Below are 15,824 nucleotides of genomic sequence, written 5' to 3'. Positions count from 1 at the left end.
AAAACACAGACTAGGGATAATGTAGGCCCTCTCCAGAAGCTATCAGAAGAACTGGCTACCCTGGATTTCGAGAAGGCTGAGGTTTGCAATGACTTCTTTGCCTCAGTCTCCACCAGCAAGTGCTCTGACCACGCTGCCCAAGTCTTGGAAGGCAGACACAGGGACTGTGAGAATGAAGACCTTAGGCCCACTGTAGGAGAGGATCAGGTTCAAGATCATCTTAAGAACCTGAACGTGCGCAAGCCCATGGAACCTGATGAAATCAGGACAGAGCCTTGGGTGATATGATCTAGGGTGAGGTGTCCCTGCCCATGGCAGGGGGGGGGAACTAGATGATCTTCAGGTCCTTTCCGTAACTATTCTATGATTCAATGATTTTATGATTTGTACTGGACTACACATAAGAAACCTCTGTCTTATATAAGACTCTGTCTTATATAAAAGACATGATAGCAGAGTGTTCTGGGGCACCAGAAGGATGTGTTATTTACAACTTAATACAATAGACCTCAAAGTGAATTTAGTTTGGGGGTTTTGGGGGGGGTTGGTTTTCTTTTTTTTTAAGGTTCTTTCAGTGAAATGCAAAGCTTTCACTATAAGAACAGGCAGGCAGTAATCTCAACTGCCTGCTCAGGTCCTCTGCAATCTGAATTTCAAGAGCTGAAAGATGAGCTCAAAAAGCAACATACCTTGTCTGGACCATTTATCTCATTTCCATCTTCTGCCCTTGCATTAAGATCTGGGGCAGAATGCAGGAGGTACTGGGTTACCTGGACCCCTTCCTCCCCAGGAATCGAGGCAGCCATGTGGAGAGGAGTTAACCCCCCTAACTGAAAACACAAACATAGCATTAAGACTCCTGTTTACCAGAAGCAGCACTTAAGTAGTGATAAATAGTATTTTAAGAATAATCCAAGCTCACTCTTCCCATATGCTGTGCCTCAGAATGGCCACCAGAAATCTAGAGCCCGGACTTATAAGACTGTGGAATACTAAAGGCCCCAGACGCTTAGCCTGTTAAATATCACAACAGCTGTAACCAACGTGAGGAGCAGCTTTGCAAATATTCCTCAACCACTCACAAGCTTGGCAACCAGAAAACATAATAAGAAAAAAATACTTGGACAGTAAGGAGCTTTGAGTTCTTTCTACTAAAAAAAAAAAAATAAATCTTTGAATAGGATAATTGCTTTAAACAGCTTTCTGGCCGTTCTAAGGCTGATTCTGACGTGCAAGATATTTTACGGTAGGGCACTGAAGCTGCAGTACACATCTAGAATCCCATTATTATGAATTACCATTCAGTAAAACCTTCGATGGAAGCCGCACATCAGACCTGGCTCCCCTTTTTAAGAGGAGTTCCACTGCTTTTGCATCCGCACCTTTAACAGCAAAGAACAGGAGGTGTGGTGGGGCCCAGGATGCGCTGCGATCTGCACCTCGACGAAGCAGTAGCTGGATTGTTTCCCATCTCTTCTGTCGTCTAGAATTGACATAGAAAATACCAGAATAACATCTTGGCACTTTCCAAGAAAACTCTAAAAGCTAGTGGACTAAAATGGCTTGCAGGTAATAGACTATAACTGTCACTTAGCAGAGGGAAGACATAGCAGTCTTTAGGACCACATCACAACTGTCATACCCCAAGCAGGCAACAATATTATGACCTGAAGAGGAGATGGTACAGTCAGTGTATCTCAGCCCTCTAAACTAAAGCAGTGGCATGCAAAGAGCAGCCTCTGCAGTCATGAAAAGCTGCAGCATGGGGACAGATAAAAGAAGCTAGGCAAGGTTCTCTGCATCTTCACCCATCTCACATGTGACTTGTAAAACATTTAATCTTAGTATTGTTTAATGAAAGAAACAGAGTCCTCCTTCCTGCCATCAAAGACTGCTTGGAAGTTTCTTTCCTCAAGTAAACTTCATTTACCCATCCATCCCAACAAAACAAAGGTACAGTGTTTCTCTTAAACAAAAGCTGGCACTGGAGCTATGCTAGATTAGGACAGTATATTCCAGGTGCCATCTGCATTTCTATGGAGGCAAACTATCCACACACACACACACAAAAGAATCTGACACCCCAACAAAATAAAGCAAACAGCACTTGGATATCACCAATACTTGGATATCACCCAGAAATTGCATCACAAAGTGTTCTCACGGTATACTCATCTTTTCAGGCATTGCAGTAACTCTGCTTTACCCACAAGCCCTACATTCAGCAGATCTCTATATTCCAATGAACGATATGCAGTATGCACACTATTTCAGACAACAAGAATCATGGGAGGTGGGAGGATGTGCCACAAAAGTAAAATGTGGCACAAGTAAGGGATGAAGGTCAGAAGGCCAACCATGAACTTTCAGTCTGGGGGTTTTGAGATGTCAAAATGACCTACACTGCCATAAAACCCACACAAAAATTTTGACATCTTTGGTGACTGCTCTGTAAGCAAAGCAAAAAGTGCCCCTTTCAAAGATCCACAGATGCGAAACAGTTGGCCTACGTTTCAGTTATCACTGCTGAACAGACACTTGCAGAACACAACAAGCAAGTTCATATGCAGTCAAGACTTCAAGTAACAAACAAATATATTCTCCTTCCTCAGCTCTGCACTACACTGCAAGTGTCCATGGCATATTTAGAAGCTTTTCACACTCTTCTAACAAGACGTCTTGCTCAAGCACAATGTCCTTTGCTTGAACTGCATTTTTCAACTTATAATCTTTGTCGCTGCTGCCATGAGCCACATTAGAGTGTATAAACAATTAGTGGTTTCTACTTGAAAGCAAGATTTGTACAGTTAAACAATCAAAAAATATCTTTCCTTGCAATGGATGCACGCTTATGTGACATATGTGAAAAAATGTTACCTCCTTTTTGCAAAACCATTTATGAGAGTTGGTCTCCCATTCCTAGCGCATGAGACTTACTCTGACATTATGCCTTCAGCATCACTGACAGTTTCTGAGGATTCTGATTTTTCAGTCCACTTAAAGATTAAAAAAAAAAAAAAGAAAAGAAAGGTTACTAAAAAGGTTAAAAAAATCTTCTTCCTGTGCATGACTGAGTATACTAACACACCTGTTAATCACACCTTTAATATACGCTGTATACCTATACAGCGTATAATGATACTGGAATTTTGTTAACCACTGTTAGGGAAATAATTTAGAAGTAAATTGTAACTACGTTTTTGCTTGTTCGTTTGGTTTAATTTCTTAAAATAACAGAATATTTTTCTTCTTCAATTTCAGGGGAAGTTCAGGTCAGATATAAGGAAGAAGTTCTTTACTGTGAGGGTGGTGAGGCACTGGAACAGGTTGCCCAAAAAAGAAGTGGGTAAACGCTCCAACCCTGGCAGTGTTCAACGCCAGGTTGGACAGAGCCTTGGGCAACACGGTCTAGGGTGAGGCATCCCTGCCCATGGCAGGGGGGGTTGGAACTGGATGATCTTAAGGTCGTTTCCAACCCTAATTTTACTATGATTCCATGGTGTCTAAAGCATGTTTAGAACAGTTAAATCTTTCTTCCAGTATACATCACCTAATTTAAGAGAAAAAGAATTGCTGAAATAAAACGAGACACACACAGATTTTCAACCTGCATTAGCTTGCATGAGAATCTGATACTAGGATCTACAAGGTTAATTCTTCCAAATCTGGGTGCACGTTCAACTCAGAGGAAAAGTGAAAGCAGTGTATGTCTACTCGTCAAATCTCACAACTGTTACAGACACGGACCAACATAGAAAGATCCCCTCTCTACTCCTCATTACATTATAGTACTATGAGAGTTACCAGCTCTACACTGATTTTCTGTGCAGTTTCCAGCAGCAGCTCTCTCTCACTCCCCTTCTCCCTTTCCCATAATTGCCTTGCAACTTCAGCAGTGTTTCGCATGATCACATGATCATACTCTTGGCACTGGAAGAGTGACTTCAGAGCAACCAAGGATTACTTGGGACTTAATTTCCAACAAGTTTCCTCGAAGCATGGGCCTAATCTGTCTAACCTCATGCGAAAGTCCCAGAGGCACCCTTTCCATTTCTAGACTACGTTGAAACACTTCTAAGACCACACAGTTCCTGCCCAGACCCCTTTTTCAGCCGTTTTCTCATCCTGGCTGGTGATTCCCGACATCCTTGCTTTCATTGCTTTCCCATTCCCATGTTTGTACTCTTACAAAATTCATATCCTGTTCCTACACAGGAAGCAAGAGCAGGTGTTTCATTTTGTGGCAGAAGAAAGGTTAGGGATACGACTCTTCCTTTTTGAGTACTCCCCAAGCATCAGCAGACTTCTGACAGAACAATTGCTTTTTAGTAGCCACCTCCATGATGCCAGCAAGGTTACCTAGCACCAGGAGAATCACCTACATCCTACTGTTCTACTTACACTTTTGTAATTCCCATTAACTCTCCCACTGCATCCTCACCGTGTTAAACACCTCGCCAGCATAGCCTCGCATTCTGCTATGGACACAGTGCCTTATTTCAATTGCTGAGTAAGCTTGTAACTAACTGCACAGGGGCATGTTCCTTCGAGTTAGGAGTCAGCAGTGAGAGCAGAGATTATTCTGCAGTCTCAGAGTGCAAAATGTATTAAACTTCTGAGTTTGTCCTAGGGAGTATATACAGTAAATTTTAAAAGCAAGCTTACAGGTTGACAAAATAATGCATTATGATTCTGTTATTTTAGATTAGAAGTAAACAAACCTTGTAACTGTGCAAGCTCCTCTCAGCAGTATTACCCTTAAAAGATTCTTCTGGATAAATGAGAATAAAACACATGGAGAGAGCAGATAATCCTTCATCACTACACTTACTCACATCAGCTCCACTATGAAGAAGAAGATTGACAACAGCATTATGGGAATGAACCTGTAGAGGGGAAACATCCATATTTGCACACACTTCTAGCGTGGGACATGGACAGAACTGACAACACAATTTTGAGGTAATGATGCTCTACACTGTTTGTCTAATTCACATTTATATTTTCCTCAAAACAGAAGCTCAATGTCTTACAGGGTTCAGAACAGAACATTTTTTGGTTAATTTTAAACTAATGGATTTTGCAGGAATTCATCGAGGATTCGTGCACAGAGAGACTAGAAATGACTGAGATGGCTATAGGAGAAATACAGCGTTTGAAATTATCTAGCTTCTGCTTGGCATTTACAGTGAATACTGAGTACAGCTGACAGCAAAACAAAGAAGAAAGGCAGGGGGAGAGACTGCATCCCCCTCCGACAGAAATCGGAGTTGTACACGCATAGCTTCAGCCACCACCACTTTTCAGCAAAACCAAAACAACTCTGTGTGCATCTGATTTCAAATAGGAGAAAAAATAATAAGTGCACAGTCACATCCAAGAACGTAACACCGCATAATCACAACCTGAAATCAAACCTGGCATTCGAAATCACTGCTAATATTTACTGAAGGGCTTCTTTTAGGTTATTTATTCACCACAGGGGTTGGCACGATACCAGTCATTACGGACACTACTCATGCCACACCGCTTTTCTGGTTTTCCTGCTTGTTGAACATTCCTTCGTACTATGTAAAGAAACAAGAGAAAAATTTAATCCAGCCTACTACCCCAGGAATTTTCTTATCATGTGGTAAAGAGTCATGCTTAGAATCTTGCAGCTGCAGCAGCAAGTGCTGTGTATCCACGCTTGTCAGCTACGTCTGGATGAGCAAGCCCGTTCCTCAGAATCAAACAGACCCCATCATATTCTCCTCTTGCTGCCTTCTTAATTAGCTGCTCCGAGGCAAGTTCTCTGGGGCGTGGAGGCCCGTAAGCATTGCGGGCTCCGCTGAGAATGAAGCTGACATCTGAACTGAACTCCATTTGACTGACTCCGTTTAAGCAGCCAGGTACTCTCAGACCACTACTGCAGTTACAGAAAATGCATCAAGAATAAAATATGCTGGTCAGCAAGATGGGAAAATAAGGCTAGCTATCATTTTAAGAGCTATTTTAGATAGTGTGAGCTTGCTTATATTAATGGGGTGCTGGCAGTAGCATACAGCTTTTATGTAGACAAGTTAAAAGTATTTTAGATGTTTGATGGATGGATAAGAAAACAAAATGTAACTTCCATGTGTTTTTATGAACCAATTTAGCATGCAGAGTCATGACATTTGTTTATGATTTAATTTTCATCGCCTGCTTTGACTATAAAATATACATATGTAGCTTGTGTTCCTATCAGAAAAGCAAATAAGGAAATACTCTGTGGGCTCAAAAAGCATCTCCGCATACAAGTATCAAGCTGCATAAAAACTGATGTGCAGTTGGCAGTTCTACTGGCTGTAGACTTTTTTGTTACAGCGTATTTTGTATAGCCTTGAAGAAGAACAAGAGTCAAGACAACCACAGCGAGTTATCAACAGCCACATTTTCAGTACTTTCGAAAACCTGGCACTATGCTTCTCCGTATTTTTATTTCCATGCAAGACTACACTCTCAGGACAGCGAAGATCAGAACAGGTCTCCACAGCCCTTGACTCCCAATTCTTTTCAAAACTGGACTTCCACAAACCCTGACTTGGTAATGAGTAATGGGATTATTTTTCTAGATGTGACCAGGAGAAACCTAACCTTTAACTTAAAGGAATAAAATCTATAAATTGAGAGGTGAATACGTTATTTGCTTCCTTTTTTTAAAAAAAAAACAACCTTATTGACAACTTGTAATCTCAAGGCCACAAAACCCAATCTGGAGTGCAGCTTTTATCCTGCAACGCAAATTCGAAAATAATGAACACCCATGGATAGTAACTGATAAAAACCCACACATAATAAACAAACCATCAACAGTTACCTGTGCTTATACACATGCATCTGCATTCTAACATGCCAAGGGTCCTCCTCAGAAAGCTTCCAGGTGTTCTGAAAATACAGAGCATCACACTCTTCCAGGAAGGAGTGAGTCAAAGCAAGATGATCCATGTTAAGGGAATATGCAAAGACTCCTTCAGGTAAAATATCCTTATCATCAAAAGGGAGATGTTTATAGCTATGGAGAAATGGGTCTTCCTCAAGTGAAATATACTCCTTCTGAGATCTGTCATCAATGTATCTGCAGTGTGCTGGATAATCCAAGACAGAAAAATAACCAGGTACTTCAGTACATAGTTTAATTAGATGATCTCTGAGTGTCCACAGATGGCTCAAGACAGGTTCACACGAAGCTATCACAACCTCAAAACAGCCATTTGGAGCAAAAATCAGCAACGTCACACTGAACTGTTTAGCTACAAAGATAAACGAGTAGGAGAAAAGCACTATCACTGGCAGAATATGCTGGCAAGCATAAAATTCTGAGTATGGTTATGATCTGAAGTGTCTCTCTTTTTCCCCTAGCTTTAGATTTTACATCATATACCCAAACTAAAGCTCTCCTGAATCTGTAATTAATGCCACATTATCAACACTGAGCAAGAATGCTGTGTCCTTGTTGATGTCTCCTCAGTGTTGATTGATCCTCTAAATGCAAAGACTCTTACATTGTTTCTCTCTATGTTTTAGATTATTTGATGAATTGCAGAGATACCCAGGGATCAGCAGGAACAGGTGGGCACTGCTCTCCTACACTTGGGACTTTTCAGCTATACCTCTTAGGAAAATGAAGAAGGACTGCACGATCTTAGAAAACAAGACTTCCAGCTTCTACTAGCAACATCAGGGCTGAAAATGATGCCCAACAGCCAACCAGCTACCTGGAAACTTCAGAGTGCTATCTTCACAGTTTCCTAAAATGCAGTATTTTTCCAGTTTCTTACTGCTGGCATTCTAATATGCAGTACTTTTCCAGTTTCTTACTGCTGGCATCCTAATATGCCTTTTGAGAGTACTGTCTAACAAATAAGCTCTTCATCAAAGAAGGAGAATAAGTACCAAAATTATATACATTAGATACGTGAACAAGAAACTTTCCCAGGCAGCACTGGCGAGGCTGCACCTCAAATACTGTGTTCAGTTTCAGGCCTCTCACTACAAAAAAGACATTAAAGTGCTGGAGCTGGTCCAGAGAATGGCAATGGAGCTGGTGAAAGGCCTGGAGCACAAGTGTGGTGAAGGAACTGGGGGTGTTTAGCCTGGAGAAAAGGAGGCTCAGGGGAGACCTTATCACTCCCTACAACTACCTCAAAGAAGGCTGTAGTGAGGTGGGGGTTGGTCTCTTTTGCAGAGTAAAAAGAGAAAATGGCCTCAAGTTGCACCACAGGAGGTTTAGTCTGGATATTAGGAAACATTTCTTCACTGAAAGGGCGGTCAGGCCTCGGAACAGCCTGCCCAGGGAAGTGGTAGAGTCACCATCCTGGAGGTATTTAAAAAGACATGTAGATGTGGCACTTAACGGATGTACACCACTTAATGGTGGACATGGCAGTGCTGGGTTAATGGTTGGACTTGATGGTCTTAAGGGCCTTTTCCAGCTCAAATGATCCTATTATCACCTCCTTCAACATTTCCCCGTGGAAAAGTGGAGTACAGCAGAAGCTAAGCTGTTGAAATAGCATCCTAAATCATGGCAGATCAAAGCATGACAATTTTGCTCTAAAGAACTAAAACACTAAGGGAGCGACTCGAAAAAAAAATAAATAAAAAAACCAAACCAAAGCAAAACACTGCTGACTTTGAAAGGCACGGGAATTGCAGTATTAGCACAGCAATTTCCCAGTTACCTGAAATTTTCTGCCATCCTTCCATTCCAGCGTCCCATAGCCTTCTACACAGCCAAGATAAAGAGCTGTGAATTTGGAACCATCAGGCCAGTAGTAAATCCCGTTTCTGTGGCGGTGGCCTACGTACAACTTTCCCACATATCTCTGTAATCCACAAAAGAGGACAAGACAACAAGAATGATACAACTGGTAGGACAAAAATAAGTGAAATCGCATTCTTACTGCAACAGAGCAGGACTAACAAGATGCAGGCAACTGACACGTGAAGAGGATGAATCTGTTACACAGTGAAGACTGGGCACAGTCTCAACTTCACTTTAGCTGTGGTCTTCAAAGCCCAGCCAAGATTTTACCAATTTCTCTAGAAGCTCTTCCATCACATAGCAATCAGTAGTTCATACTACTTCAGTAGATGTATCTCAGTGTTCATATTCTCATTGCTAAACGACAGAGGATAAACCAACATCTATTCAATCACTCAACAGCTGTCATAAAGACCTGTATGCCAACGCACCTTGAGCATTCTGCATTCAAAACAAAAGGTAAAAATCTTCAACTGTCAGACGCATGTGAATGGATTATTAAAACTTTACACACCACTTGCTTTAAAAGTGCTCCAGAACTGTCACTTTCACCCTTCCGTAGAAAGCACTGATGAAATTTTGTACCATAGGTAAACAAAGTGCTGGACTGTACAAAAGTGGCAGATGCTCCGTAAAAAAGTTGTCCATAACCCCCTCTCTTCAGTGAAGAAAACCTTAGCTACCAACCTGCTCACCTGACTGTACCTGACTGAAATCTGATCGTCATTTATTTAAGTCACAAACACCTTAAGGTATTCACCACTTTGAAGCAAAACCAAACATTTGGAAGATATTTTATATAAATCGATCAAAAATTGTTAATTAAAAGCAAAAAACATTTAAATAACAATCTCAATTCTTCACTTCTTCTATTGCATTAAAAATAATCAAAAAGTGCAGCCCTGCCATAGTCCTGGCACTTTGTGGCATAAAAGGAGTGAGTGCCCCTGGCTTAAAACAAAAGAACATTATGGTGCTAATAAGAGCACTCACAGGAACCATTTACCGTTATCTCTGGGACTGAGGACAGACTCAGCGGTCCAAGGGAGAGCACAGAGGGTGTTACTGTGAAAACGTGGAGCTGTTTTTATTTTCACAGTGGACATGTTACCAACCCAGCCACGGACTGACAGGAACACCAGGAAGAGCAGCGAGGGCTGATTCAACAGCTGAACGTGCTCTCAGACATCACACGGACGCTCTGAAAGCTCTTGCCTTACTCAGAATAAGCGAAAACTTGGCTTGGCACCAGTACAGGGCGAGCAGGGAGAGAAAGCCCAGGGAAGCCGGCATCCGAGCCGTTCTCCTTACAAGGAGGAAGCACGGCCTCCAGACCACCCCTCGCCTGCCCACGGGCGGGCAGGGCTCCCATCACCGACAGCCGTCCCAGGCCCGCGGAACGATCGTACCCGGGAGGCAGAGCCTCCGGCGCTCGCTCCGCGCAGCCCAGCACCAGCACCCCGTACCTCGCCGGTCCCCGGCGCGCGGGGCAGGCCCTGCCTGGAGCCGTGGCCACAGCTAGCCGCCTTCGCCTCTTCCGTGCCCTTGGCCGCCGGCAGAGCGTAAATTCGCCCCGCGTCGGCGACCATAGCTGCGCCCCCGACAACACTCCCGACTCCGCCTGGTGCCGTGGCAGGCCCCGTATCATGCATGGCCCGCGCGTTGCCGTGGACACCCCGGCGGCCCCGCCAGGAGCTGGGACCTAAAGGGAGGCTCGCGTAGCCACCCTGCGCCGCCGCCCCCCCCCGCACTGCTCTCGCGAAGCTCGGCCGGGCTGCGCTCGCGGCCGCGGCAGTACCGTCTGGAGCAGCAGGTCTAACCGCGAGGCTGGCCGTGCTCACTCCAGCCGTTTGACCTGCTTTTTTCGCCAGCGGTCCTTGTCTCTTCTGCAGGCTCTCGCAGCTCTCCTGGCCGACTTGCTCAACCTTGACCACGCTGCCAGTGTACCAGACCCATACAGCTGTTCCAATCGATTTGATACCGGGAAATAAAGGGTTAACATTGTGCCTGCTTGCTTAAGCAGTCGCTGTGCTTGGTGAAGCAGAACCGTAGGAGTCAAAGTTGCAAGAACGGTGAAGCAGAATTGTAGGAGTTACAGCTGCTAGGCAGAATTGTAGTAGATAAGATTTCATAGCTTAATATTTAAGACATTCTTGTTTAAATAGTATCTTTAGAAAGAAAAGGAACAAAAGATAGCCAGAGTAACAAAATTTGCAAACCTGACAAGTTTCTGCTTCAAGATACATAAAACCAGCTTGTACCCAACCTGAGGTTTGGATAGGAGCTGAAACCCTATTGAATCTGCCTGAAAGCAAGAGGTTACTCGCGGTGATGAAGAGGAACTACAGGCCTTCATCCTCACGTCCGCCTAACGACCACCACCAGGAGGCACTGGCTTATCAGTGGATGCACCTCACTGTGTAGATGACTTTTCTGACAGCCTGGGAAGTGATTTGTGGAACTCATGTGCTCAGAGTTACCTGCCGGCAAACATAAAACATTCTTACTTGCTGAAACCACATCAAGTAACTCCAAAAGAGGCTTTCAAAAGTAGTGAGTACCTCTAAGTGGCATAATCTCCCTGAACCTCAGATCGTAACACAGCCTGCTGATCTCACGGAAGTCCTATGAAAGTTAATTATTTTGTGTGTGTGTGAAACTCACAGATTCTGTAATTAAGCCTTTCGTTGAAAAGAAAGAAAAGAAATCAATAATGCTGGATTCAGGGAGTAATTTGCAACACAAACGGTTTAGTATCCCACATTAAGCATAGGAAGCGAGACAAAATACTGAAGTCTGAGCACTCTTCGCTTTGTGCCCTGAGAGGGGCAGGGAAAAAATAGCAGACGTTAATGGAATTTAAAGTAACATGCTACATAACCACCAGAGGGATAGCTCCCGGTATGGTTGCTCACACATAATACACATTTCTATCATATCATAATACACATTATCTATCTTACATGACCCTGGTTCTAACATCTTCCTTTTCCCTTTTATCTTCACTACAATATTTTAACATTCCAGACAAGCTAAGCAGGGAGCTTAAATCCTGTAAAGTAGAGGAGCTGGTATCTCAAAAAAACAGTTTTGCTCAGGTAACTGCAGTTACCATTTTCATTTAATATTGCATTACTACTTTATGCTGAAATTGGGCTAGGATAAAGCCAATAGCCTTCCTTTGGACCCTTCAGAGTGCACACGGCTTGCAGGGTTAACTCCTGTAAGTGACAATTGCTGTTTTGGTTTGAGGTGCTTTGCAGTCTTTCAGAAAATACCCCCACACAACACTTTCTCCAGCAAAAGAGATAACTTTTTTTTTTAATTCTAAAGGAGAAATCCAGATGTTCCAAATGGAAGGTACATGTCTTCTAGATATGATGCTGTGTGTAGCTTGTGGCACAGGTTCACAGACTGGACTTTTGAGCGTGAAGAAAACAGAAGCTACATCTTACTGATGCCCCAAACTGACAAAACATGCTTTGCTGGAATTCCTCTGCTCAGCCAACGGCTCATAGAGAGCATGTATCTTCTCCAGTGGGAGGTCTTGTACCATGCTGTTAAAGGATGCTGCTATACACTTATTTAGGCTACCCAGAGGGATTAATTTATCAGTTTTTTCTTCTTCTTGTTGCTGTAGACCCTGTCTTTTGGTTATTTCTGAGCACTGTAGTAGAACCAGAGTGCTGGAGGATCTCCAGTTAGGTTTGTGTTTTCACCACCAGTCCCTAGGGTGAGGAATTCAGCAGGGCTGTTGCTAAAGAGCAGCAGCTTCCATAACAAAAAGTAGAGGAAAACCAAAACCTCGTTCCAAAACATACTGCATGCAGCAGGCCTCTGCTTCCTCCCGGCTTCCCCTCCTCCCTGGCAGAGCATGAGGCTCACAAAGTCCTTGGCCAAACCAAAACATCGCTATCAGCTCTGTTCCCAGGCCGAAAGTCAAAACACAGCACTGCACCAGCTACCAAGAAGGAGAAAAATGACTGCTACTGCTGAACCAAGGACATTATCCACCCCTTATTCCATATCATTCACGTCATGCTCAGATCCCACATTTTCAATATACCATCACTCTTATCTAAGTGCATGGACCAGTAGCTATAAAGCTGCTGAGTCCATCTGGTCCATGATTTCAGGCTCCATCTCTTGTAACAGTCTTCCAGAGCAGGAGAGACTGTGTGCAGTGTTCACCCTCGTGAATAACCTGGGCAATAGTGTCCATTGCTAAGTCCACCCCTCGATCATGAGTCCATCTCTATGTTGCATCTCTGCTCTGATGGCCTGAAGTGCCATGGGCCCACCAGGCTTAAAATAATTCACTGTCCCCTTAAGCAGTTTCTGCAGCTTGCTGCTGGGGACTCCATACAGCTGCCTTCCATCTCCGATGCTTCCAAAGCACTGGAGGGGCCCAGTGGACTAGATACTTGCCCATACTGTCCCACACACCCTGCCACTCATGACTGTCCAGCCTTGGGGAAAACCTCTTGGTCCCCCTGCATCGTCGTCTAACCCCAGACAAGACCCAAACCTGACTCTGCTTAACTTTTGAGATCAGACAAAATGGTTGTGGGTAGAACACAGCCTGTGTGTGTGCCAACATGCTGATCCCCATCACAATCAGCAGGCAGGTCCCAAGGATACCCAAAGGCCATTCAAAACCTTCAGAACTCTCAGTTGATGCTGCTGTACTTGTCACTGGGGCTGCTGTAGCTGCTGTGCCTCCCGGCTCTCCCACCACCAGCTTCTCTTTTCCTGAGTCCAGCTCTTCCTCCTCTGCCTTGCTGGGAAATGCTGCGTGGTCTCCTGCATCCTCCTGGGGCTCGGCGGGCGGCTTCCGGGAAAGGCTCTCGGCCGTCGCAGGGCTGGGCTCGGCCGCGGGGCTGGGTTCGGCCGCGGGGCTGGGCTCGGCCGTGGGGCTCGGCTCCTCCACCGCCTTCTCCCGCTGCTCGGCAGCCGCTTCCTTCTGCTCCTCGACCGCCCCGACCTCCTCCACCGGCAGCCGTCCCCTCGCGGCCTCCGGCCCCGCTCCCGCCGCCGCCTGGTCCCCGGGGCCGCTCTCCTGAGCCGCTTCGGCTGCCGCCGGCTCCCGGGGCCGCTCCCCCTCGGCTCCCCGCGGCCTCACGAAGATGGAGAGTAGGGCGAGGGCCAGGACGGTGAAGAGCAGCCGGACGGCCAGGTACAAGTCCACGGCCACGTCCGTCCCGCCATGCTGCTGGAGCCCACCCGTGTTACAAGCCATTGCCATAAAGCACAGTGAGACAAGAACCTTAGCCCAGGCCCCACACTTGATAAACACTAATACAGCAAATACCGGCTCTAAGTAAGTTACAACGGTCTGAAGCTGTGAGATCAACAAGAACAACTCTGAGAGCCAATAAATCAGCATTGTGACGAATGACTATTAATCCAGTCAGATCTGTTGTTATCTCAACCCTTCGAGCCCCACGTTGGGCGCCAAAAAGAACTGTCCTGGTTTAAACCCAGTCAGACAGCTTGTTCACTCACTTCCCCCCCCTTCTTGCTCTCCCCCTACTCCCGGAGGGACAGAGAGGAGAATCGAAAAGAATGCAACTCCCACGGCTTGAGATAAGAACAGTTTAGTAACTAAGGTATAACACAGATCACTGCTGCTACCACCAATAACAACAATGATAAAGGAAATAACAAGGGAAGAGAATACATCACCTCACCACCAGCCGACCGATAACTCACCCCCCAGGCCCGACCAAGCACCGACCCATACCTCCTCCCACCCTGCAGTCCCAGCCCTTCCGGCTAACTCCCAGTTACATCCTGGGCATGACGTGCTGTGGTATGGAATACCTCTTTGGTCAGTTTGGGTCAGGTGTCCTGTCTCTGCTTCCTCCCGGCTTCCCCTCCTCCCTGGCAGAGCATGAGGCTCACAAAGTCCTTGGCCAAACCAAAACATCGCTATCAGCTCTGTTCCCAGGCCAAAAGTCAAAAGACAGCACTGCACCAGCTACCAAGAAGGAGAAAAATGACTGCTACTGCTGAACCCAGGACAGGGAGTAAGGGGGAAAAGCCTGGCAGATCTGCCCCATGGAGGGGAGCCACTGAACATGGGCAACTGAACCTTGCCTGCTTCTTCCATGCTGAGCTGTAACCGATCTCCTCATACATGGCCTCAGGGAAGGGCTCCCAAGCTCTCCCAGAGCTTCTGGACAGTGGCGGAACTGTCCCAGAACAGGCAGAGAGGGGACAGGAACCCACTCTGCTCCCCCAGCTTTGGTCCTAAGGGCATTGCCTTAGCAGAGGGAAGTGACAAAGTCCCACAGTGTGCAGCCGAGAACTGGGGAACCCTCTGGCCCAGACAGCTGCTGCCATTGTGGACAAAAAAGCTGTGCTGCCCAGGAGGGTCCCGTCATGCAGGGGCTGGCAGATGGACACATAGTGGTTGTAGGGCGTGATGGTGAGAAGATAAAACTCGTGTGTGTTTGAGGAGAGAAAGAAAAAGACCTGGGCAGCACATCCCAGGAAGAAGGTGGCCCTGGTGTTCCAGAGGGACCTGGAATGGCTTTAGTGACAGCGGTGGACATGGAGCACAGGTCCAGCAGGGGGAGGTCGAGGAGGAAGAAGTACATGGGGTGTGAAGGCACTGGTTGCAGGCTGTGGTGGTGATGAGGAGTTCGTTGCCCAGGAGTACAGTCAGGTAGATGCCGAGGAAGAGTCAGACATCCAAGAGCTGCAGCTCCCACGTGCCTGCAAATGGCAGGAGGAGGAAGTGGGTGACGGAGCTGTCACTGGACATTTGCTTGAGCCTGTTATGGGGGGCTTTCCAAAAGGGAAAAGACAGTGACAATTTAGGGGAGAATTCTCTGGGGGAAACCTGATGCATTTCTCACAGAGCACCCTGAAACTGCCTCTTCTCTGGTTTCAGGAAGACTTTTGGCAGGTCCCTTCCATGAGCTCTGGTTGGTGCAGGCTGAGGGTGTCCCTGGAAGGAGGGGGCTCTGCTGGGGCTCTGGCAGAGCCAGTCCTGCCCTCCAGCAGTAAGGAAAGAGGAACACGGCAGGAG

General features: G+C 45.8%; 1 protein-coding gene and 1 pseudogene across 1 annotated transcript; both read right to left on the bottom strand.

The window, feature by feature from the left end:
* Positions 1–518: 518 nt before the first annotated feature.
* LOC133283152 (ankyrin repeat and MYND domain-containing protein 1-like) lies at positions 519–7,851 on the bottom strand (annotated as a pseudogene).
* A 545-nt stretch (positions 7,852–8,396) lies between these two features.
* On the bottom strand, positions 8,397–14,929 carry LOC133283151 (uncharacterized). Its single transcript, XM_061479659.1, has 4 exons — positions 14,883–14,929; positions 10,255–10,723; positions 8,706–8,849; positions 8,397–8,525 (listed from the first exon to the last, which is right to left on the bottom strand). Exons 1-4 carry the CDS (start codon positions 14,927–14,929, stop codon positions 8,418–8,420), a joined length of 768 nt encoding a protein of 255 aa, XP_061335643.1. The 3' UTR covers positions 8,397–8,417.
* Between the last annotated feature and the right edge of the window lie 895 nt (positions 14,930–15,824).

The sequence above is a fragment of the Pezoporus flaviventris genome, unplaced genomic scaffold, assembly GCF_033815535.1.
Source record: "Pezoporus flaviventris isolate CSIRO_AGI_PZ_B2104156 unplaced genomic scaffold, CSIRO_AGI_Pfla_v1 ptg000154l, whole genome shotgun sequence".
Taxonomy (NCBI): domain Eukaryota; kingdom Metazoa; phylum Chordata; class Aves; order Psittaciformes; family Psittacidae; genus Pezoporus; species Pezoporus flaviventris.
This window is presented reverse-complemented; position numbering and strand designations above follow the sequence as displayed.